The 24,471-nt window shown below is 42.1% G+C and overlaps 1 protein-coding gene across 1 annotated transcript in view; it reads right to left on the bottom strand.

Annotated features, from left to right (window-relative positions):
• Positions 1–756: 756 nt before the first annotated feature.
• Positions 757–24,471, bottom strand: part of LOC140715779 (alpha-taxilin-like) — a 63,707-nt gene continuing 39,992 nt past the window's right edge. The window contains exons 7-10 of the mRNA XM_073028158.1: positions 20,532–20,606; positions 17,131–17,223; positions 9,972–10,067; positions 757–3,056 (exon numbers count right to left, since the gene is read on the bottom strand). Of these exons, the coding sequence (XP_072884259.1) occupies positions 2,655–3,056; positions 9,972–10,067; positions 17,131–17,223; positions 20,532–20,606 (666 nt within the window). The 3' untranslated portion in view covers positions 757–2,654. The remainder of the gene's footprint in view (positions 3,057–9,971; positions 10,068–17,130; positions 17,224–20,531; positions 20,607–24,471) is intronic.

Below are 24,471 nucleotides of genomic sequence, written 5' to 3'. Positions count from 1 at the left end.
CGGTAGAGGAGGCCATGGACAGACATATCGGAGTGGGAGTGGTCTGTGGAATTGAAATGTGTGGCCACAGGGAGATCCCGCCACTGCTGGAGGACTGAGCGCCGGTGTTCGGCGAAATGGCCTCCCAGTCTGCGGCAGGTCTCCCCAAATGTATAAATGGCCACATCGGGCGCACCGGATACAGTATATGACCCCAGCTGAAGTTAGTTCAGAATCACATGTGAACATTAGGGGAGAAATTGTATCTGTGTTCAGAATTAGCACACTGTTTTATTAAATGAGATTGACACAACGGTCTCAGTGTTGATCAATGAAAATTGAGATAGTGTTATATGTTGCTGTAAAATGAAATTTTCCACTTGTGAACTAATTCGGCAGCAAACAAATGATACAAGCTACTTCATATACAATATAGTAACAAAAAATTGAACCACATTAACTAGAATGGGTTGCTTAATTATCAAAGTATCTACAAGATTTAAAACAAGGACACACATTTCTGTGCATAGGTACAAGGTACAAAATATCAGCATTTGCTTACAATATTTTTTTTAGTGATTCTGATCTACGCACAAACTGAATATTGTTTTGGAATTAACTCATCTACCTCTTACTTTTAACACATTTCCAAGTGTAGAAACAAATAGGAACTTTATCACTTCGTGGATACCATCCATTTTGAACCTATGTCAGGTTTTTGATCATTGGTATAGGAGGCTAAGTATGGAGCAAATAAGTATCTTATTTCTCACTGAATTCAGAGCAACAATCAATATGATTTTTAATCTATATTTTTAAAAAGCACTGAAGCAACCAAGCAATTCTTCAATCGCATTACAGATAATCACACATCACATTGCAGATTTAATCTGCTTTAGTGTTTTTTTTAAATCTTCTCAGTGGTACATCGTTACTTTGTGATTGATGATGTATCAGTCAGAGCTAAACTGCCTTCCTCCAGCAAAGCAACATGGGCAACCAGGAACACAAGAGGAACGGCGAGAAATAGCATTTACCACTGTGCAATTGTCAGCACACAGTAGGAAATACTGAAAAATTAAGGCTTTATGTTCTGAGAGTTTAGCCCCTATTCACTTCCAATCTTGTCAACGACACTGCAAGTTGTATCAGTCCACAAATTATTAGAAGTTGGAAAGATATTAAATATTCTGAGTTCCACTAAAGTCATTAAATTCATAATATGAAATTCAAGAGCAAGTAATTCAATAATGCTTTTGTGTGGAAGTTTCTGAATAAAATTTCAACACTAAACATTCATAATCAAGGTACAGCTAATCATAGTTACATTTCTTCAGCATTATCAAACTACTTTCTTCTGTGCAATATAATGGGACAGCATTATGATGCAACATTTAGTAAGTTAACACCACTTTAAATGCTAAGTATAACAAAAGATTTTATTTGGTAGAAAATGTGGTTAAAAAGGAAAACCAATTGCCTCCACCGTCCATCTGTAACATCATCATAGTCCTGTAAAATCTCTCGGGACTTCAGAACAAAGTGAAGGTGGCAAATGAAAGTGCATGTGACATTTTTATTCAGTGCTCATATTAATGAGCTTTAAGAGAACATAATGAACTACAAACAAGTAAATAAAACTTTCCCAAAAAGGTAACATCACAAACACCATTTGCAATGGCACTATCTTCAGCTTTACATTTCACAATAATATGTTTTAAAAGATTTACTAAGATCCAAGATAAAAGTTTGAGATAATCTTTTTTGATTCTTAAGCAAATGTTAAATGAAGAAACAGTATGGAAGCAAGATTTTTTTTTAAAAATGGACAAAGAGAGAAAGTATGAAGTTTGGTTCAGTTAAATTGTCGATTTATGTAAATTAGATGGAATCGAGGATACGAAAGCTCCCTCAAAGACTTTTTGACAGTGTTATCCAAGAGTAAATGGTTTGCTTAAATATCACTTGCCTTAGTTAATTTAAATTAACATTTTCTTGGTTAATTTAAACCTTCAATCTTTTCAGTCTTCAAACAAAATGCAGCTTGACTGCATGAGTTGTGGAAAAAGGCTTCTCTGTACTTCCTTCTGTCTGACCCTTGTTTTTTCACATGCCAAGGGTACTTTAAAAACCATTTCAAAAGCAGGGGTGAAAAAGATGTGTTTTTTGCCATGCCACTGTTGCACATCCTCTAATGATCTATTAAAGAGCTAAAGTAGACAAAGAACTGTGTTTGCCAACTTTTGTGGACAGAAAACAGCTCAATAAAATCAAAGTAACTGGAGAGGTATAGGTGTATACTCCAAGGACAGGGAGTGCAGAAAGAACATTAAAACCTAAGAAAGTGTAAATAAAAAATGGACCATCTGATTTACTTCAAATGGCCTCTACTTTTGAATGTGCAAAGCTGACTTCAGGAGCCTATTTCAATCACACTGATAGCTTTTGCATGCAATTAACCAAACTTTTTTGACTCATACTTGCATGAACCATTTGGTCTAATACAGAAGTTTTGTCAACAAGCTTTTGAGGAAACTTATTTAACCAAATCACTAATGAATAATTTTACCCAAACGAAGATATTGTAAAAATGTCTCAGTTCCATACAGCCCAAACATTTTGGATTTAATAACATTCTATGTACTTCTTTTTGCACTCCCTATGGCCATGGCAAGCTACTCTGATGAGCTGTTTGATGATAGTAATTCAGGCTGGGTGCTAGAAGCTTCACTGGTAGATTTCTCCAAATTTTCTGTAAATATGGGTGACTGTATTTGCTCAGCCACACAAGCACAAACTTCAGATGAGAGCTGAATTTCTTGGCTAGGGCAATTAGGCTTTACAGAAACACCTGGTGTAGATCCTTTGCCTTGATCATCTTGGGGGACACTACTGAAGGACTGGGAATCTTCATTTTCTCCAGCCCCCTTGTTGTGCCCATCCTGTGTAGACTGGACACTCAGGTCATGAACCTTTTTATTCAAGTCATTCCTCTCAGTCTGAAGAGCTCGACACAATTTCTCCAGGCGCTGAATCTTTATCTGAAGATTTTCAAATTCTTTGTCGCGCAGGGTTTTCTAGTTTTAATTAAAAAAAAATAAAGCCAATATTCAATACAAGACATAGGACATAGGAGCAGAATTAGGACACTTGGACCATCAAATTTGCTTTGCCATTCCACCATGGCTGATTTATTATCCCTGTTAACCCCCACTCTCACGCCTTCTCCCCGTAGCTTTTGTTGCCCTGATTAATCAAGAACCTATCAACCTACGCTTTAAATATTCCCAATGACTTGGTCTCCACAGACACCTGTGGCAATGAATTCCACAGATTCACCACCTTCAAGCTACAGAAATTTTCTAAAGTGACATCCTTCTATTCTGAAGCTACCCATTCTTGATTCTCTTTTACTCTTTATATATCTTAAAAAACTTTTGGTGTCCACTTTTATATTCCATTTATTTTCTCCTTATGGCTTTCTTACTTGCCTTCTGTTGGTCTTTAAAGCCTTCCCAACCTTCTAACTTCCCACCAATATTTGCTATACAGTCGGCCCTCCTTATCCGCGGGGGATTGGTTCCGGGACCCCCCCCCCCCCCCCCCCCCCCAGTCGATACCAAAAAAATGCAGATGCTCAAGTCCCTTATTTAACCTGTCTCAGTACGGTGGTCTTTAGGACCCAGTGAAACCCCTGACCTTATTTAACATGCATCAGTGTGGTGGACTTTAGGACCTGGCGCAGCTCTGAATCAGCAGGGTTTCTGTTCATGAAAATAATCACGATCACGATTGAAAATAAAGTGGAAGTAATAAGGCGATCGGAAATTGGTCATTGGAAAAGTGTTAGACTACAGTCAGTCAACAACCGGAACAATTTTAATGGAGCATCTGAAAGGCCCTGCCCTGATGAAAGCTACAATTATCACTAAGCAATGCAGCGGTTTAATTATTGAAATACATATGTTTCTTAAATGTTTTATATGCATAGAAAGGTAAAATATATACTATATACTAAGCCAAACGTTTTACTAACTGAGGCTACATAATACCGGATGTACCTGTTCCAACTTCAAATCCGACAAAGACAGACTCAGGAACGGAACTCGTTCATAACCTGGGGACTGCCTGTACTTTTAAATCATCTCTAGATTACTTATATTATGATACCAGCCCCCTCCTTTGCGAGAATCGCAAGAGCCCTAGTGAAGGGGGGGGGTCAATGACCCAAGAGAGAGAGAGACGTGCTGAATACCACGTTCCACCGGGATGCAGAATAAAGCGACACTGACTATTGTCTCATGAAGACCACGTGTAAAGCCCTCGGGCAAAGTGGGCTGGTTGAGAGAGAGAGAGTGACACCTGCGAGCCCGTGAGGAAGTATAAAGGAGGGTCTGGGGGGACGACCCCTCCAGACGCACCAAGGAGACACGATAGCGATCCCGTCGTAGCGGGAAGCCATTTTGAAGGAAGCCACATGCGTTAGATTCCGAATCGGGAGTCTGTGGCTGGAATCACAGACAATTGCTTTTAACTAACGACAGGAAAGCCTGCTCCCCTGATTCCACGGCTTTGCTTCATAAGGACCTGGGCAAGTGTTCCTTTTCTCACCAATCTCTCTCTCCAACACGGGAAACTCAGCGGTTCCCAAAAGGCTGAAGCCTGCCGACTTTTGAATGACTGTTATATTTTTTACAAATGGACAAGATATTATCCCCTAGACAACAACAGAGCTTATTTCTTATTGAGTAGTACTACCCCTGTGCTTTAGATTGAGTATTGACGACGTGTGTTATCTGAATGTTTGTATTAACCTTACGTTTGTGCCCCTTTATAAATAAAAATGTTTGAAAATGGTACCATCAGACTTCAGCGGACCTCTATCTTTGCTGGTAAGTGATCCAGTTACGGGATACGTAACAACGTGGGAGCCTCGTCTCGAGATTTGAAACCAAAATTGGGAGGGCAGTGAATTGGGTTTGCAAGTCAAAAAAAATAAAAAATAAAATAAATTTGGATCTGGTACGCGGGTAGCCAGACGGGAAACCAGCAAAGATGGACGTGGATGAATTTATGAAAAATCCGACTGCAGGGGCGCTAGAGGCGGCCACCAAATCAGACTTGTTAAATTTGGCGAAGGGATTGGACCTCGCAGAAGTGAGGTCGTCCATGAAAAAGTGGGAGGTGTGAGGGGCCATAACTCGGTATTACATTGGGAAGAAAGTGTTCGAAGCTGGGGTCTTGGAAAATATCCCTGAAGAAGTACCAGCGAGTGGAACGGATCAGCTAGAGTTGGAGAAATTAAGGTTGGAACATGAATTTAAAATGAAGCAGCTGGAAGCGGCTGAGAGAGAGAAAAAACGGGCTGAGAGAGAGAAAGAACAGGCCCAGGAGCTCCAACTAAAGGAGTTAGAGGTGGGAAAAGAGCAGGACCAAGCTGAAAAGCAAAGACAGCATGAAATTCAGCTAAAAGAGCTAGAAGTAGCCGAGAACGAGAGGGAACGAGCCGAGAACGAGAGAGAACGAGCCGAAAAGCAAAGAGAGTATGAGGAGAGACGAGAACAGAGGGAACATGACTTGGAGATGGAGAAGTTAAAGAAAGAGCAAAGAGATCTAGGGTTAGAATGAGAGGAGAGGTTTAATGTTAGTCAGGAGTTCAGGGTAGTACCTCCATTCGAAGAGTCGGATGTTGATAGTTATTTCTTGCTTTTTGAAAAGGTGGCAGTAAATCAAAAGTGGCCCAAAGAGCAGTGGGTGGCGTTGTTACAAAGTGTGTTAAAGGGGAAGGCACAACGAGCATATGCGGCCTTGGCCGTCAAGGAAGGGGAAGCGGAGAATTATGCCAAAGTAAAAGAGGCCATTCTCCTGAGTTACGAGCTAGTACCGGAAGCATATAGACAAAGGTTCAGAAATTTACGGAAAGGGTGGAATCAAACATATACCGAGCTAGCCTATGAAAAGGGTGTGCTCTTGGACCGTTGGTGCACCGCGGAACAGGTGGACGGGGATTATGGGCGTATCAGGGAGTTATTTCTGATTGAGGAATTAATAGGGTGTGTTCCGGAGGCGATCCGGATGTATTTGAATGAGAAGGCGAATAAGTCCATCTCAGAAATTGCTAGGTTCGCAGATGAATATGCCCTAACCCACAGGCTAAAGATTTCCTCGCCAAAAGGTTACCCGAGAGACCGTCAGAACGGTAGGGAAAGTCCGCCGGCTGAGGCAGAGGTCCCGCCGGAAGCTAGTGGTAAGGTTGAGGGGGAAAGGCCAGGCGGCCCGAGATTTCCGGGCTTGAACTGTTTTAATTGTGGGAAGGGAGGACATATTGCCTCTAGGTGCTTTGCTCCGAGAAAGGAGCCAGAAACCGGGAGAGCAGCGGTCCCTATCGGGTATGCCGTGGTAATCAGTAAATCGACGAGAGAGCCCCGGGTAGACAGAGTACGAGAAGGGTCAGAGACCTGGCTGTCACCCGGAACCGTGTCCGTGAAGGGGGGAGACCCACCCATTCCCGTCCGAATCTGGCGAGACACCGGGGCGGAGCTGTCGTTGATCCGCCGTGAGATACTAGATTTCGGTCGGAGAAGGGGAATGGTCGCTGTGAAGGGGATAGGTACAAGAATAGAAATGGTGCCCCTACATCAGGTAATTATGGATTGTGAGCTGGTATCTGGACCAGTCGAAATAGGGGTGCCAGCAGAATTCCCGAGAACTGACACGGACGTTCTCCTCGGAAATGATTTAGCCGGGGGGCAGGTTTGGACACGGCTCAAACCGCCTGTGAGGATTGTAGCCCCGCCCCTCGCATCTCCAGTCTGTACCACAGGCGCAAGCATTCGCAGCCTGTCAAGAAAGGCAGCTGAGAAAGCGAGCAGTTTAAATCTGGCCAGTATTGATTTGGCCAAGACGGTCCTACCGACCCTGTACCATGGGGGTTCTGAGGGTGGTAAACTGAAGAGTAGTAAAGTGAAAGGGGTTAAGGGAGAGGAGCGAGATCTTCCCTTAGCGAAGAGAAAGGTCCTAGAGGTAGGAAATAAAGATGAGAGACGGGAAAAGCTGTTAAAATGTCCAGAGTTGGACATGGATGATCTGTCGGGGGTGGCAGCCCTGTTTGAAGTAGTTGAGAGTTATCAAGGTGTTCCCGATAATGAGATGAAGGCAGTCCTAGATGAAAAGGATGCCATTACCTTGGAGAGGTCCGCTGGGTTGGCAGACGAGGTTGTTTCAGCCCGCGGGGTTGAGTTTACTCCGGAAGGGAGTTGCCCAGAGAGGAACTGGGAGGATCAGGGGAATTTAGAATCTGAAAAGGGTACGGGTATTGAAAGCCTGGGAGAGGCAGATGTCCCGTTTGAGTGTGTCCAAGATGTGGATGCACGTGGTACTGAACCTAGTAATGGAGCTCAGAACAAGTCTGAGGTATTTGATTCAGTTGAAAAGGAATGCAGTCCCTGTGGGTCAGATGGACTGGGTTTAGTGAAGACAGGGTTAACCCTGGTAATTGGGGGAAGGGAGGGTTCCCAGGTGTTGGTACACGAAGGGGTGGTGAACCTTAAAGTGGAACTCGACCACGGGGGAATAAACATCATTATTGAAGGGAACGGGAAGTTTGTAGTTCCCAAATCGAATGAAGAAAATTTAAAGTTTAGATTGGTGTCAGAAGAAGCAACCAAGCTACAGAAACGAGGGCTTGGGAACGCGGTGCCTGCGCATTGATTACAGGTTGATTTGGAATGTAAAGGTGCCCCACACGCTGTTGTTATTCAAGAGAGCGCTGTGAAAAAGCCGAAATTTAAATGCGGCCTGAGGGAAAGGTTCGAACTGAAACCCATCAGCCTGCATGGTCCTGACAAAAGGGCTAGCCGCCTGGGTAAAATTACAGAATTGGGTGGAAATGGTCTAAGTGGTGTTGATAAGATGACCCCGATGAACGAGACGGGCGGGAGTTCACCACGCCAAATTACTCAAGTTCCCCACGGGGGGGACTCCCCGAAAAAGAGGCGACGGTTAATTGAAGTCTGATGCTACAAGATTTTCAGTATGGTACGCGATGTTAAGATATTAAAGAAAGGGACACTGTAATCGTTAACTGTTTAGATACTGACTTGAATGTATAACAGTAGTACTCTGTGAAAAGAAAAGCTTGTGTATTGTGGTAGGTTCAAAAAATCCTGTAAGACTCTATACCACTGTTTTTAACCGCTGGTAAAAAACGTTTAAGAGGGGAGGTGTTATGATACCAGCCCCCTCCTTTGCGAGAATCGCAAGAGCCCTAGTGAAGGGGGGGGGGGGGGTCAATGACCCAAGAGAGAGAGAGACGTGCTGAATACCACGTTCCACCGGGATGCAGAATAAAGCGACCCTGACTATTGTCTCATGAAGACCACGTGTAAAGCCCTCGGGCAAAGTGGGCTGGTTGAGAGAGAGAGAGAGAGTGACACCTGCGATCCCGTGAGGAAGTATAAAGGAGGGTCTGGGGGGACGACCCCTCCAGACGCACCAAGGAGACACGATAGCGATCCCGTCGTAGCGGGAAGCCATTTTGAAGGAAGCCACGTGCGTTACGATTCCGAATCGGGAGTCTGTGGCTGGAATCACGGACAATTGCTTTTAACTAACAACAGGAAAGCCTGCTCCCCTGATTCCACGGCTTTGCTTCGTAAGGACCTGGGCAAGTGTTCCTTTTCTCACCAATCTCTCTCTCTCTCTCTCTCCCCAACACGGGAAACTCGGCGGTTCCCAAAAGGCTGAAGCCTGCCGACTTTTGAATGACTGTTATATTTTTTCCAAATGGACAAGATATTATCCCCTAGACAACGATAGAGCTTATTTCTTATTGAGTAGTACTACCCCTGCGCTTTAGATTGAGTATTGACGACGTGTGTTATCTGAATGTTTGTATTAACCTTACGTTTGTGCCCCTTTATAAATAAAAACGTTTGAAAATGGTACCATCAGACTTCAGCGGACCTCTCTATCTTTGCTGGTAAGTGATTCAGTTACGGGATACGTAACACTTATAATACCTAATACAATGTAAATACTATGTAAATAGTTGTTATACTGTATTGTTTAGAGAAAAAAGACTGTACTTGCTCAAACAACGAGTGCTGGAGAAAGAACTTCCAGGTTTTCCTGGTCCGCGGTTGCTTGAATCCGCGCATGCAGAACCCGCGGATAAGGAGGGCCGACTGTATTATGTGTCCTTTCTTTTGCTTTTATGCTCTTTAACTCATGCCTCAGTAATTCCCTTTACTCCACTGTATTACTGATACATCTGAATTCAGCTTCACCCTCTCAAATTGAAGGGTGAATTCCATCATATTATAATCACCATTTCCTAAGGGTTCCTTTACCACAAGCTCCCTAATCACAACACCCAACCCAGAATTGTCTCTTCCCTAGTGGGCTCAACCATAAATTGCCTTAAAAAGCCATCTCATAGGCATTCTACAAATTCTCTCTTGGGATCCAGCAACAAGTTCTCTTTAAACCATTTCATTTTTTGGAAGGGGAAAAAGTTTCTGCAACAGTTCACATTGAATGATGAGCAACACGTAATGATCAACATTGTCAAATGTTGGAGGTAAACAGCCTAATAACATCAAACGAATTGAAGAAAAGTTCCAGCTTTGGGGATTCTTCTATGACAGTGGTCTGAGGTCAATGATCAGCCATGATAGTGTGCAGGGGAGCAGGCCCGAAAGGCCAAATGGCCTAACAGCAGTACAAATCAATACAGGTTTTTCTAGTCCAGGTGGTTCTAGATCTAGCTCCCATAAATTAATATGAAACCTTCAATTTAAAAAGTACTTGAAGCACAAATTATTTTCAAAAACAGACAAATGATTTAAACTTGAAAGTTAATTAATGAGAAGTAGATTAGAAGAGTACAGAAACAGGCCCTTTTGGCACACAATGATGGCACAAGTATCTATCATTATTATAGAAGTAGATCTAATTTAACATTTAACTTTGGAGTACAAATGATTACTTACCTCCTCGACCATATCCAGTAAAGCTTTATTACTGCACTCCCATCTACTCCGATACATCGTTGTCTCCTTTTCCAGTTTCTTAATCTTTTTTGTCATCTCATTAAAGCAAAAAGAGAGAAAAAAAAAGTTTTATAGCACTATGTTTTCTGGTCTCATGGAAATTACACAAATCAGATTACAACTTCTTGCTAAGGGCTACGGGCCATGGCGAGACCCCACTGCAAGCTGTGTGCAGTTTTAGTCTCTATCTGGAAGCCCTTGTCATGAAAGGAATGCAAACAAAAGCTTTACAAGATTAACTCCTGGGATGGCCAGATTGACATACAGAAAGGTATAATGTATATTAGAACATAGATCAGTATAGACCAGACAGGCCTTTCAGCCCATGATATTGTGTCAGACTAAATGAATGAACTTTAATTAATCTAATCCCTCTTCCCCACACATTGACCATAACCCTTCCTTCTCTGCATATGCATGTGCTTATCTAAGAGTCTCTTAAATACTCTATGCTATCTGCCTCCAACACCACACCTGGCAAATGGCCAAATTTGGCTCCCATGTCTTATGGTCCACTCCTGGCTCCTACTATGTGTATAAAAAAAATTGCCTCACACATCTTTGTATTTCCTCCTCCCATTTTAAATATATGCACTCTAGCACCAGGCATTTCAATCCTGGCAAAAAGATAATGGCTGCCTACTCTATTTATACCTCACATAATTTTATATGCTATCAATTTAACTATTAAACCCTCAGACTCCGCTGCTCAAGGGAAACCATGTTTTGATTATTTAGCCTCTCGTTATAGCACATGCCCTCTAATCCAGGCAACATTCTGGTAAACCTGTTCTTCACCCTCCATATCCTTCTTAGAAGGAGGGAAACATATCATACTCCTTTATCTACTTGTGTGGCCACTTTTAGGGAGCCACATGCTAGGAGTCCCTCTGTTCATTGGTGCTGCTCTATGTTGGATCTTCCAAAGTACAATACCTCACCCTTTCCCAGATTAAACCCCCATCTGCCACTTCTCCACCCATATCTACATCTATATCCTACTGTATTCTTTGGCAAATTTTTATGCAATCCGGAACACTACCAACCTTTGTAAAACTATTCATTCACTCTATCACATTTTCATTCAAATCACATATATTTGACAAAAAAACAGAAAAAAGGTTTATCATTAGTTTATGTTGTGAAATTTGTTATTTTGTGTCAGCAGTACATTGCAATACATAATAAAAGGAATAAAATATAACAATATACATATAAATTAAATGTTTTGAACAGCAACAAATATAAAACCTCGAACAAAGAAATCAAGTAAAAATACAGGGAAGCAAAAGGACAATGGATAAATGGAGAAAGCAAAGTGATAGAGAAACTGAAAGTTCTGGCAATGGTGCACAAAGGTGCTAATTTTTTTTACATCTAGTGAGTGCTTGAAGATGAAAGATGTATGAATACACATGGAAAAAGCAAATACACTGGCTTGATGGTTTGAATACATGCTGGAAGATACAAGAGGAGAGAAGTCAATAATTACTACGAACATGGATGGCCCACTGATTATAAAATCAGAAGTTAAAGCAGTAGTGGGGAAAATGAACAAAAATAAGGCATCGGGACCAGATGATTCAAGTGCTGGAAGATTTTGGAATTGAAAGCTTGACAGATTTGCTGAATGAAATCCATGATAGCAGGGATACACCTGAGGAAATGGACAAGTCAGTATGTACAAAACCTCGAGCAACCGAATGCGAATTACACTGCACAATTAGTTTGTTGAGTCACATAGTGAAAGTCCTACTATGAGTCATCATGATGAGCACAGAAAAAGCATGAAACCAGAGACTGTGCAAGAGCAGTGTGGCTTCATTGAAGATTATGAAACACAAAATGCAATCTTCATCCTTGGAATGATTTGGGAACACACCATAGAGGTCCAGAAAGACCTGTACCTACATTTCATCGATTATACCAAACCTTTTGAAAAGGTGAGACATGAAGAACTTATAAAAATCCTTCAGCACTTGGACACTGATGGAAAAGATAACAGAATAATCAGAAATTTGTACTGGGAACAAAGAGCAGGAATGATAATTGTAAATGAGACACAATTTTGTCCAGATTAAGAGGGGAGTCAGACAGGGTTGCGTTCTCTTGCCTCACCTATTCAACCTCTATAGTGAGAAGATTCTAAGAGAAATTAGTATTTCAGGCATGATAACTGGTGGATACAATCTGAACAACCTACAATACCCAGACAACACAGTGTTGATAACTACTTCTCAAGAGAAGCTCCAAGAAATACTTGATAAAGTCGAAGAAAGTGCAAAGACAGTGTTGACCATCAACTGCAAGAAGAGCACATATAATTATTTAGATCAATGATTTAGATAATGGAATTGCTGGCTTTGTGGCAAAGCTTAAGGATGACACAAAGATAGCTGGAAGGGTGGGTAGTGCTGAGGAAGCAATGCAATTGCAGCAGGACTTGGACAAATTGGAAGAATGGGCAAAAAAAGTGGCAGGTGGAATACAATATTGGGAAATGTATGATAGTGCATTTTGGTAAAAGGAACAATAGTGCGGACTGTCATCTAAATGGGGAGAAGGTTCAAACATCAGAGGTGCAGAGGGACTAAGGAGTCCTCGTGCAAGACTTCAGAAGGTTAATTTACAGGTTGAATCTACGGTAAAGGTAAATGCAATGTTGGCATTTATTTCAAGGGGAATAATTCTGAGCCTTTACAAGGTCACACTTAAGAGTATTGTCAACAGTTTTGGGCCTCTTATCTCAGAAAGGATGCGATCGTCATTTGAGAGAGTCCAGAAGAGCATCACGAGGATGATTCACGGGAATGAAGAGGTTAACATTTTTGAGAAGGTGTTTAAATAATTGATAAGCTACAGAACCTGGGCCTCTGTACTTCACTCTGCAATTGGATCCTCTACTTCCTAACCAGAAGACCACAATCTGTGCAGATTGGTGATAATATCTCCTCGCTGACAATCAACACTGGCACACCTCAGGGGTGTGTGCTTAGCCCACTGCTCTACTCTCTCTATATCCATGACTGTGTGGCTAGGCATAGCCCAAATACAATCCATAAAATTTGCTGATGATGCAACCATTGTTGGTAGAATCTCAGATGGAGATGAGGGTGTACAGGAGCCAGATATACCAGCTAGTTGAGTGGTGTCGCAGCAACAACCTGGTGCTCAACGTCAGTAAGATAAAAGAGTTGATTGTAGACTTCAGAAAAGGTAAGACAGGAAACACGAGCCAATCCTCATAGAGGGATCAGAAATGGAGAGTGAGCAATTTCAAGTTCCTAGGTGTCAAGATCTCTGAGGATCTAACCTGGTAACAACATACTGATGCAGCTATAAAGAAGGCAAGACTATAATATGGCTATATTTCAATAGGAGTTTGAAGAGATTTGGTCTATCACCTAAAACACTCAAAAACTTCTATAGATGTACCATGGAGAACATTCTGACAGGCTGTATCACTGTCTGGTATGGGAGTGGGGTGGGGGAGGCTACTGCACAGGACCAAAAGAAGCTACAAAAGGTTGTAAAATTAGTCAGAATCTATCTTGGGTACTAGCCTCTGTAGCATCCAAGACATCCTCAAAGAGCACTTCTTCAGAAAGGCAACATCCATTATTAAGGACATCCAGCACCCAAAGGCATGCCCTTTTTGCACTGTTACTATCAGGAAGGTGGTACAGAAGCCTGATGGCACACACTCAGTGATTCAGGAACAGCTTCTTCCTCTCTGCCCATACAATTCCTAAATGGACATTGAACTTGAACACTACCTCACTTTTCCTTTTAAATATATATTGCTTTTGATATATTATATTTTTACACACACACACACACACACACACACAGAGAGTAATTGGTTTAATTATTTATTTTCTTTCTATATTATCATGTATTGCATTGTACGGCTGCTAAGTTAACAGATTTCATGACACATGCCAGTGATAATAAACCTGATTCTGATCTCCCTGGTTAACATTGTACAACACAGTATGAAGGCAGTAGAAGTAGAACAGAAAGAGAGGAGAAAAAAGGCAGTGCTCATGGGTTCATTGTCCATTCAGAAATCTGATGGCAGAAGGGAAGAAACTGTTCCTGAAACATTGAGTTAATTGGTGGGTAGTAATGAGAAGAGGACACGCCCTAGGTGATGGGAGTCCTTAATGATGGATCACTGCAATTCATGTTAGGTTTTTGCTGTGTAAGTAGTAATGGCTCCTAACCATGCCAGAGCTATGTGCATCCAGTTCCATCTCTAACCTCAATAGGAATTGTTTTCTTCCCCCACACTTTAAATAGCTTTCCACCAGTGACCCTGTTTCCATCCAAGGGGTCAGTGTGGACATGGAGGAGGATTACAAATACCTGGGGATACGAATTGACAATAAACTGGACTGGTCAGAAGAACACTGAGGCTGTCTACAAGAATGGGTCAGAGCCATCTCTATTTCCTGAGGAGACTGAGGTCCTTTAACATCTGCCGGACGATGCTGAGGATGTTCTGCGAGTCTGTGGTGGCCAGTGCTATCATGTTTGCTGTTGTGTGCTGGGGCAGCAGGCTGAGGGTAGCAGACACAACAAAATCAACAAACTCATTCATAAGGCCAGTGATGTTGTGGGGGTGGAACTGGACTCTCTGACGGTGGTGTCTGAAAAGAGGATGCTGTCCAAGTTGCATGCCATCTTGGACAATGTCTCCCATCCACTCCATAATGTACTGGTTAGGCACAGGGAAGTAACATTCAGCCAGAGACTCATTCCACCAAGATGCAACACTGAGCCATCATAGGAAGTCATTCCTGCCTGTGGCCATCAAACTTGACAACTCCTCCCTCAGAGTGTCAGACACCCTGAGCCAATAGGCTGGTCCTGGACTAATTTCCACTTGGCATTACTTATTTATTATTTAATTATTTATGGTTTTATATTGCTATATTTCTACACTATTCTTAGTTGGTGCGACTGTAACGAAACCCAATTTCCCTCTGGATCAATAAAGTATGTCTGTCTGTCATAGGTTGTGCCTGTTCTGGACCACCAGTCCTTGAATTCCACAGCCCTAGCCCTCAACAGACTACAAATCTCCTGGTTCAGCCACAGCTTTTAGTTTGGGCATGTCCAGTACACACTCATTAACATAAGTCTTGATGAAGTCAGTGACAATTGTGGTGCATCATTCAGACTCAGATGAATCCCCCAAAATTGTCCTGTCCACTGACTTGAAGCAGTTCTGTAAGTACTTCTCCACTTCGCTTGACCCATGCCTTCTTGGCCCTCATTGGTGCTGCTGTCTTTAGTCTCTGCCGATACACTGGGAGTAGAAGTACAGCCAGGTTATCGGACTTTCCAAAGTGTAGGTGCGGGGGTGGCAAGGCAAGTGTTCTTGATGGTGATCATTTGTGTTGACTCCTCTGGTTCCACAAGTGATATGTTGGTGATAGCTGTTCAAAGACTTCAAGATGGTCTGCTTGAAATCCCCCACAATGATAGGGAAGACACCAGTGTCCCTGTGGAACACTAGTCACATAAGACTTCTATCCAGAATAAGACCCAACCACAACTACACTCGCCTATATTTTTTAATTTAGACTTATTTTGAGATACAACATGGTAACAGGCCCTTTTGGTACAATGAGCCCACACTACCCAATTACACCCATGTAACCATCAATCTACTAACCCTTATATATTTTGGTATGTGGTAGGACACTGCAGCACCAGAAATTAACTCATACAGTCACAGGGAGAATGTACAAACTCCTTACAGACAGTTTTAGAAACTGAATCCCAGTTCCTGGTGCTGTAATAATGTTATGCTAACTGCTATGCCACCATGTCCCCCCTTCGATGGGCAAGCCAATTTTGGATCCAATCAGTCAAGTTACTGTGGCTTCTGGATGAGCCCACCACCTGAGACCTTGGTGAATTCTTTACTAAATCCACAGCTCTACCTTCACCACAGAGACGAGAGACTCTGTAGATGCTGGAAATCTTGAGCACACACTCAAAATGCAGGAGGAACTCAACAGGTCAGGCAGTATGAATGGAGGGAAATGAACAGTCTGGCTTCTGCCCTCTTCGCATCCAGTCCTGATGAAGGGTCTCAGCCTGAAATAATTGCTCATTTCCCTCCACAGATGCTGTAGAGTTGCTCCAGAATTCTGTGTGATCTACCATATTCACTGTCATCCCCCTTTTAAAAACCTTGATCCAGCTGTGTCTGACATGACCTGCTCCAACACAAAGCCATGACGGCTGTCCCTTAATCAGCTTTTTGAATGATCTTAAATCCTTCCCCTAAGAATCCTGTCCATTACTTTCCTTACCACAGATGTGAGACTCACTGGTCTATAATTTAAGGACTTGCCTATTTCTTTTCTTGAACAAAGGCCTTGCCACTGCATCACCAGACCTTGATCAAAGCCCCAGCACCTCAGCTCTAACCTCTCTCAATAACCTGGGCATATTTCATCAGAATGGTGAGACAGGCCTCTATTTCTAAATTAAACATTTCTTTCTAGGGCTTGGTACTAATAGGGATAAACTGACAATTACACCTATTCTACATAATGGCAATTTTGTTCCTTTTCTATATTTAGGCTTTTTGTTATCAGGTATAAGTATTATAAGTATCCACTTATAAGCTTGAGTGGATAATAATGTCCCGAGGAAGAGCGTCCTTCAAGATCATTTCTGTAATCCAAAGGATGATAATTTAGTGTCAATACAGAGTAAACAGAGTAAATGCGATTACTGGTATTGTGTAACACAGATTTTCTGTTTCAAACTCATGCCTGAAGCAAAATAGAGAATCCCAAGTTACAAAGAGAATGGACCACTAAAATTTGGGTCACAAGATTTATTAAAACAGAACCTCAAAATTTCCACTCAGAAAATTAAGATTTAATTACAGAGGGTTTTGATAAAGTTTATAATAAAGTTGCTAACTCTTGTAATTACCAATATTTGAAACATCTGAGCTGCCTTACTGGAAAAATATTACAGCTAAATTTGCATGGTATGTTAGGTCAAATAGCTTGTTAAGTTACAAACCATCAGCCTGTACATGGCACATCTTCAAAGTGATAAACTTTACCTTTTCCATCTCTTGTCTGAAGGTTGTAAATACTTCGTTGCTTTTTGACAGAGTAGTCTGGAATTCTTCAAACTTTCCAGTGTAGAGTGCCAACTAATAAAATATAAAATAAATAAGCATTAACACTGGAACTGAGAGAGACTGCAGATGCTGGAAATCTGCAGTAACTTGGATGATTAAGTTTTATTATTTTGAGTACTTCAAGAATGTGAAATATAACTTCCTTGATCAATAAAGTGGGGGACCTACTAGAGGGCAGAACATTGGATCGCTACCTGGGGAATAAGGTAGGCCAACGCAGAAGTATCTGTCAACAAGCACTTTGGTCCAGTGACCATAACTGTATTATTTTAAAAACAATTATGGAGAAAGATAAGACAGATTCACAGGTTCTGAACTGAAACAGAACAAACACTTAGCCACTAAGCAGGAATTTGCAGTGGCTGATTGAGCAAGATTATTTATAGGGAAAGGAATGTCTGCCTTTAAATGTGCGGTGTCAGAAGCTCAGGGCCTGCCTGTTCCTGTTAAGAGTGAAGGGCAAGGCTTGCAAGTTTAGGGAGTGCTGGCTGATGAGAAATAGTGAGGCTCAGGTTAAGTAAAGCAAGGAAGCATTTGTTGTGCATAGGGAATTGGAAGCCTGTGAATCTCTTGATGATTGCAAGTAGCAAGTAGTGACTGTAAGTAGTGGATATAGTTCAGACCATCATGGGCAAAACCCTTCCCACCACTGAACATATTAACAGGGACAACTGTCACAGGAAAGCAGCATCCATCACCAGAGACCCCCACCATCCAGGCCAAGCTCTCTTCTTGTTGCTGCTATCGGGAAGAAAGTACAAAAGCCTCAGAACCCAGACCACGAGGTTCAGAAACAGTTATTGCCCATCAACCATCAGGCTCTTGAACCAGAGGGAATAACTTCACTCACCCCAACAATAAACTGTTTCCACAACCCATGGACTCACTTTCAAGGATTCTTCATCTTATGTTCTCAATATTTATTGCCCATTCATTATTATTATACTTGCTTTTTGTTGTTTCTTTGTATTTACCATAAATACCCACAAGAGAATGAATCTCATGGTTGTATATGGTGACATATTTGCATTTAGATAATACATCTACTTTGAACTTTAGAAGTGTAGGAGTGCACTTCAGGCAGAAGTCGGGAGAGGGAAAGAGGCTATGAGTAGGATCTGGCAGGCAGAGGGAGGTAAAAATCAATAGAGATTCTATAGACAAAGACTAAAATGGTGGATAAGGAGAAAATGGTCATCTGTGTACGGAACAAAGGAAACAGGAGTGAATTTTAATATTACCCTTCAGGTTTTACTGTGCAGAAAATGAAGGAAGCTAATGAAATGGGTGGTAAATGAGTAGTGATCTTTTGGACCACATTAAAACGTTGGGGGAACTCAAGCAGGTCGGGCAGCATCTATGGAAAGGACTAAATAGTCAACATTTCGGGCTGAGACCCTTCCTTCAAGACTGGAAAGGAATAAGAATGTGGGAGGAGAGGAAGGAGTACAAGCTACCAGGTGAGACTAGATGAGGGGCAAGGTGGCTGAGTGGGGGGGGGGGGGGGGGCAGGAGATGATTGGTGGAAAAGGTAAAGGGCTGAAGAAGGAGTAATCTGTTATGAAACGATAGTAGCCTATGGGAGAAAGGGAAGGAGGAGGGGCAGTACAGGGAAATGATGGGGAGGAAAGAAGAGAAAGGGTGAGAGGGAAGACAGAATGGGGAATGGATAAACAGAGAAATAGGAGGGGAAAGAAATCATCGGAATTTAGAAAAATCGACGTTCATTCTATCAGGTTGGAGTTTACCCAGAAGGAATGAGGTGTTGCTCCACCAACCTGAGTGACCTCATCGTGGCAGTAGAGGCGGCCACGGACTGACATGTTGCAATGGAAATGGGGAGTGGAATTGAAATGGCTGGCTGTTTCTACGTCAGGTCTCACTAATGTAGAGGAGGCTGCACTGGGAGCACCAGACACAATAGACGACTCCAAAAGATTCGCAGATGAAGCGTTGCCTCACCTGGAAGGACTGTTCAGGGCCCTAAATGGAGGAGAGGGAGGAGGTGAATGCACAGGTGAAGCACTTCTTCCACTTGCAGGGATAAGTGCCAGGAGGAAGATTGGTGGAGGGGGATGAATGGACAAGAGAATCACAGAGATCCCTGCAGAAAGCGGAGAGTGGGTAGGAGGTAAAGATGTGTTTAGCGACAGGATCTCATTTGAAGATGGCAGAAGTTGTGGAGTCTCAATAGTAGCAGGTGAGGACAAAGGGAACTTTCCCTGTTAAGGCGGCAGAAAGATGGGTGTACAATGTCCTGTGTATGTTACTAAAAAGGGCTTCTTTGGTTTGTTACGAGTAGGGATGTTTCTTTGTCTGTTAAATGTTTCTCTTGCCGTTGTTTTGCTTTAGAATGGCTGATATGGTAATTGTATTCATTTGTTAATCAATGGGGAATGTTATTGTGTTTTGTGAGGCTGGGAACTTGGGGGAGGGGTTGCACGGGCTTGGTGGGTGAAGGGAGTCGGAAGGGAGACGCCGAGGAAGGTGGACGTGCGCTCGGAAGACCACCGGGGAGTCCGAGGTGGAAGACGTGGAAGTCGGAGGCAAGCGACGAGGGGTCGAATGGTTCGCTGGTTGAGCTCCAACGAGTGCACTAACTGACTGAACTTTGATAAGTTGGCGCCTTTTGTTTTTTTCTTGTATATATATATATATATATCTATATATATCTATATATATAGTATTGCCTAATACTCTTTTAATTTTAGTAAACTCTTTAAAGTGTATTTCATACCGGTATTTGTTGTGGGTTTGATACTGTTGGCGGGCGCGAGGCATAAACGCGATTCTCACAGCACCTGCGTGTACGGGAGGCGGGGTTGGTGAGTGGCTGGATCTCCTTTTCCCCTAGACATATACCAGCCTTTTGGGTAAGTGTTACATGGGCAAAGGCAGATGTCCGGAAAATGAAGAGAACAGGCTGAAGGCAGCATCAGTCGTAGAAGGCAAGGAGGAGGACATCAGATTTTCTGGAATGGAAAGCCTTATCTTGAGAACATCTGTTTTTTTTTAAAAAAACAAGTGCCAGGGTGAGAAAAGGTACATTTAAGATAGCTATAAGAGTCAGTACACTTATAAAATATATAAGTAGACAGCCTGGCTCCAGAGATTGAGAAAAGGGGAGATATCAGGAAAAGGACTCCTGTCTATCTTCACCTCACCAAGATCACTCCAATCAAATATACAGCTTCATGTACAGGACCAGGAAACAAACCAATTCTGTGAATGCAATGGATCATTTTCATATCATCAGCAAATAAATACTTTGCTTTAGCATATCTAATCACAAGAATGTGAGAATGTCTACTTCAACACACCTGCTGTTTCAGATGAACTTCTTGTTGCTTCATCAGTTCACACATTCTCTGGCTTTCCACAGTCTCCTTTAACAGCTGAAGCCCAGACAAAGTGGTTAGAAATCATTTTGCAATATTTTAAGTGTGTTCATCACAAGTCTAAATATAGCCCATTATAGAGAGGAAGAGTTATTCTTCAAGGCCAAAAAAGGTAAAGTTCACACAAAAGTCATCAATCTCAAAGCAAGCTGCTGATAATTCCAGTGTTTTGCATGTATTGGCAGATATTGAAAAGACATGTTTACACCAGATAAATTTAGAATTAAGCACAGCTGTATTCCAATGCTGGATATTAGGGAATTAAAATTGAATAATTAACCTTCGTTGTATTATGAAAAATAGGCATCAAAAGAAAGCACGTCCACACTGAAGAATTGTTTGTGTCATCTCTGCTATTGAGTACCTATCTATACAAATTCCGTTAGCAGCATTTGGCCCTTATCCATTATCAGTCAAGTATATTATGAGAGCACAAACCTCCACCATCTTCTCAGGCAGCATGTTTCAGAATGCAATCACTCTCTAGGTGAAAGGCTCTTCCTTAAATTGCCGTAAGCCACATATTCCTCATCTTAAACATGTGCCCTTTGGACACAGAGATGACTGCTATGTAGAAAGGTTTCCTTCCATCCATGCCCCTCAATTTTGTACAATTCAGGTCCCTCCTCAGCTCCATAGAAAATGTATCCCAACCTATCTAGTTTCTCCTCAACTGAAACATTCCACCTCAGGCAACATCCTGGGTAATATCTTCTGTACCTCTCCATATTCTTCCTTAACATGGCAACCAGAATGGTACACAATATTCCAGCTGTGGCCTAAACAACATTTTATAAAGTTTTATCTTCCAGCCAAAGAAAGTAAGTGTCCCAAATGGCACCATAGTGCAAAGGAACTGTCCTTTCTGCCCAATTTGTCGATGCTGCTTTCTACTCTCTCATTCACCCACTCCACGCCTCATAGCCCTCTACTCCCTTCCTACACAAGATATCTTTTCAATGCTGTAACTGCTTCTGCCTCAACCAGTTCCTTTGTCAACTCCTTTCATATAACCACAGCCCCGTGTCAAAAACCTGACTCTCAGATCTCCATTTCTCCTCTAGTTTTAGACTCCTTCAGTATGAAAAATGTCTATCAATCCAATCCAAGACTCATAATTTTATAAACTTCTACAAGGTCACCCCCTGAACCCCTTACATTTGGGGAGAATAAGCCCTGTATATCTCTCCCAAGACCATTTGACCACAAGTTATAGGAACAGAATTTGGCCACTCGGTCCATCAAGTCTGCTCTGCCATCTCATCATGGCTGATCCATTGCCCTCAGCCTCAATCTCCTGCCTCTATCCTTTCATGCCCTGATTACTCAAGAATCCATCAACCTTTGCCTTAAATGTACATAAAGACAGTCTCCACAGCTGCCCGTGGCAAAGAATTCCACAGATTCACCACTTCTTGCCTAAAGAAATTCCTCCTCATCTCCATTCTAAAAGACATCCATCCATTCTGAGGTTGTGTCCTCTGGTTTAAGACTCTCCCACCATAGGAAACATCCTCTTCACATCCACTCTTTTGAGGTCTTTCAACATTCAATAGGTTTCAATAAGGTCATCCTCATTCTTCTGAATTCTAGTGAATACAGGCCCAGAGCCAAACACTCCTCGTATGACAAGCTTTTCAATCCTAGAATCATTTTTGTAAACCTCTTTTGAATCCTCTCCAATGTCAGTACATCATTTCTTAGATAAATGGTCCAAAACTGCTCACAATACTCCAAGTGAGACCTCATCAGTATTTTATAAAGTCTCAACATTACATCCTTGCTTTATATTCTAGCCCTCTCAAAATGAATGCCAACATCATATTTGCTTTCCTCGCCACTAACTCAACATGCAAATTAATCTTCAGGGAATCCTGCATGAGGACTCCCAATCCTCTTTGCACCTCAGATTTTTGAATTTTCCCTCCATTTAGAAAATAGTCTACACTTTCATTTTTTCTGCCAAGGCAACATCCCAGTAAACTCTGATGCCACATCCTTCCTGCAGTGAGAAGACCAGAATAGTTGAAAATTGACCAAAGTTTTGTACAGTTGCAACATGATATCACAAACTCTTATTCTCAATGCCTTTGCCTAGGGGAGTGTGTCAAATGCCTCCTTACTTCCATAATCATCTGTGTCACCATTTCCAGGGTGAAATGTGAAGTAAATGAATTTTCAGGCAGCATCTGAGTAAACAGAAACTGAGGAAATGTAACAAGCCCCGATCCTGTCCAAGATTTTGTTGTCTCCAGACTCTTCTGGTTGGACTATTGTCCACACTCTTTGCTGCAGCCAGAACTCTAAGTTTGACCCTTGAGAACTCTTTGCTATAGAGAAATTTACGTTCTTCAGGACCTAAATCATCCCACACTTCAATCTTTTCACTCAATCACAAATGAAAATAAATCTGGAAATCAAGTTAAAATTGCATACACGAGGAAATGTGCAGATGCTGGAAATTCAAGCAACACACACAAAATGCTGGTGGAATGCAGCAGGCCAAGCAACATCTATAAGAAGAAGTACAGTCGACGATTCAGGCCGAGACCTGTCCTAGCAAAGGGTCTCGGCCTGAAACATTGACTGTACTTCTTCCTATAGATGCTGCCTGGCCTGCTGCGTTCCACCAGCATTTTGTGTGTGTTGCTTGAACTGCATACAGCTCAGTATTAGCATCATATTTGAAAGAAAAGTAGATTCGTGATTGGTCAGTAGGACATCACCATAGGCCACGTTGTTCAATGGTGTCATCTTGAAGAAGGTACATAAAGTGGGACAGTGATATCTCTATTAGGCTGCAAGCTACAGAAATGTGGTCAAGACCATTCAAAAGTGCAGATTCTGAACTCTACCCCATTGAACACCATATCCTAATTCACAGAAATTGCATCACTGCATGATTAGAGTATGGAATCATACTAGCTAACACTGTACTACCTTAGCAAACAGCAACAATGTGTAGGCTGGGGCCAAAAATAGCACAATTTCTGCGTTCATGATATGCCAAATACACAAGTGTCACATTGCTTTTCAACAACTATAATGTGCTTCAAGCAACGTCTAAGAGAACAGTGGGTTTGCAAGAGATGAGGTGATTATGTGATTATTATTATCAATTTTGAGGCACTGAAGATCAAATGGTTATAAGCAATTCATTTCTTAAATTAAGCCTGTAAGCCATTAGCTGCCCCCCCCCCCGGCTACAAAGCGCCCCCCACCACCTTTAAAGTGTCACGTAGTTTTCAGACTGTAAAAATTTTCTACTCAGAGCTTTGGCTGGTCTGCGCAGCTGTTTAAAAAAAAACTAGAGGGAATGTTGCTGATGAGTATCCAACAAGGACCTCACCTACTTCCTTTGGCTGCACACATCTTTGACAAGTGGACCTATCCCTTTTCAGCTACACTAGATGTACAAACTGTCTTTATGTTCTTGGCAAGTAGGACTAAGAATTTCATAACCCTTTTTAGCCCTTCTAAATGCTGACTCTGGCACCCTGCATTGTCTTGTCTGTGTCCTTTGTTTCTCCTGGCAGCTGCCTACACATCTGCCACCTGTACCTCAGGGGTGACCACTTCACTGAAACCCTCATCTTCAATATGCTCAAGATCCCATATGGTTCCTTAATGGAGACAGCGAGGAGCTGGAGCTCTACACACTGCACAGGCGTAGTTCTCAGGGACAAAGGATCTTGTAGGATGTGGGACCCTGATCTCCCACATCCTACAAGAGAAGCACATTACTGGCCTAACTAACTTCCTCATTGCACTCATTCTAAGAGTAATGTGAAAAGTAAAACTTATCGGTCTTTCTTCTTAGCCTCTCACCAAAGCCTCTCAAGTCAACATAATACAAATTTAG

The sequence above is a fragment of the Hemitrygon akajei genome, chromosome 24, assembly GCF_048418815.1.
Source record: "Hemitrygon akajei chromosome 24, sHemAka1.3, whole genome shotgun sequence".
Taxonomy (NCBI): domain Eukaryota; kingdom Metazoa; phylum Chordata; class Chondrichthyes; order Myliobatiformes; family Dasyatidae; genus Hemitrygon; species Hemitrygon akajei.
The sequence above is the reverse complement of the archived record's forward strand: the minus strand, read 5'-3'. Positions and strand labels throughout refer to the sequence as shown.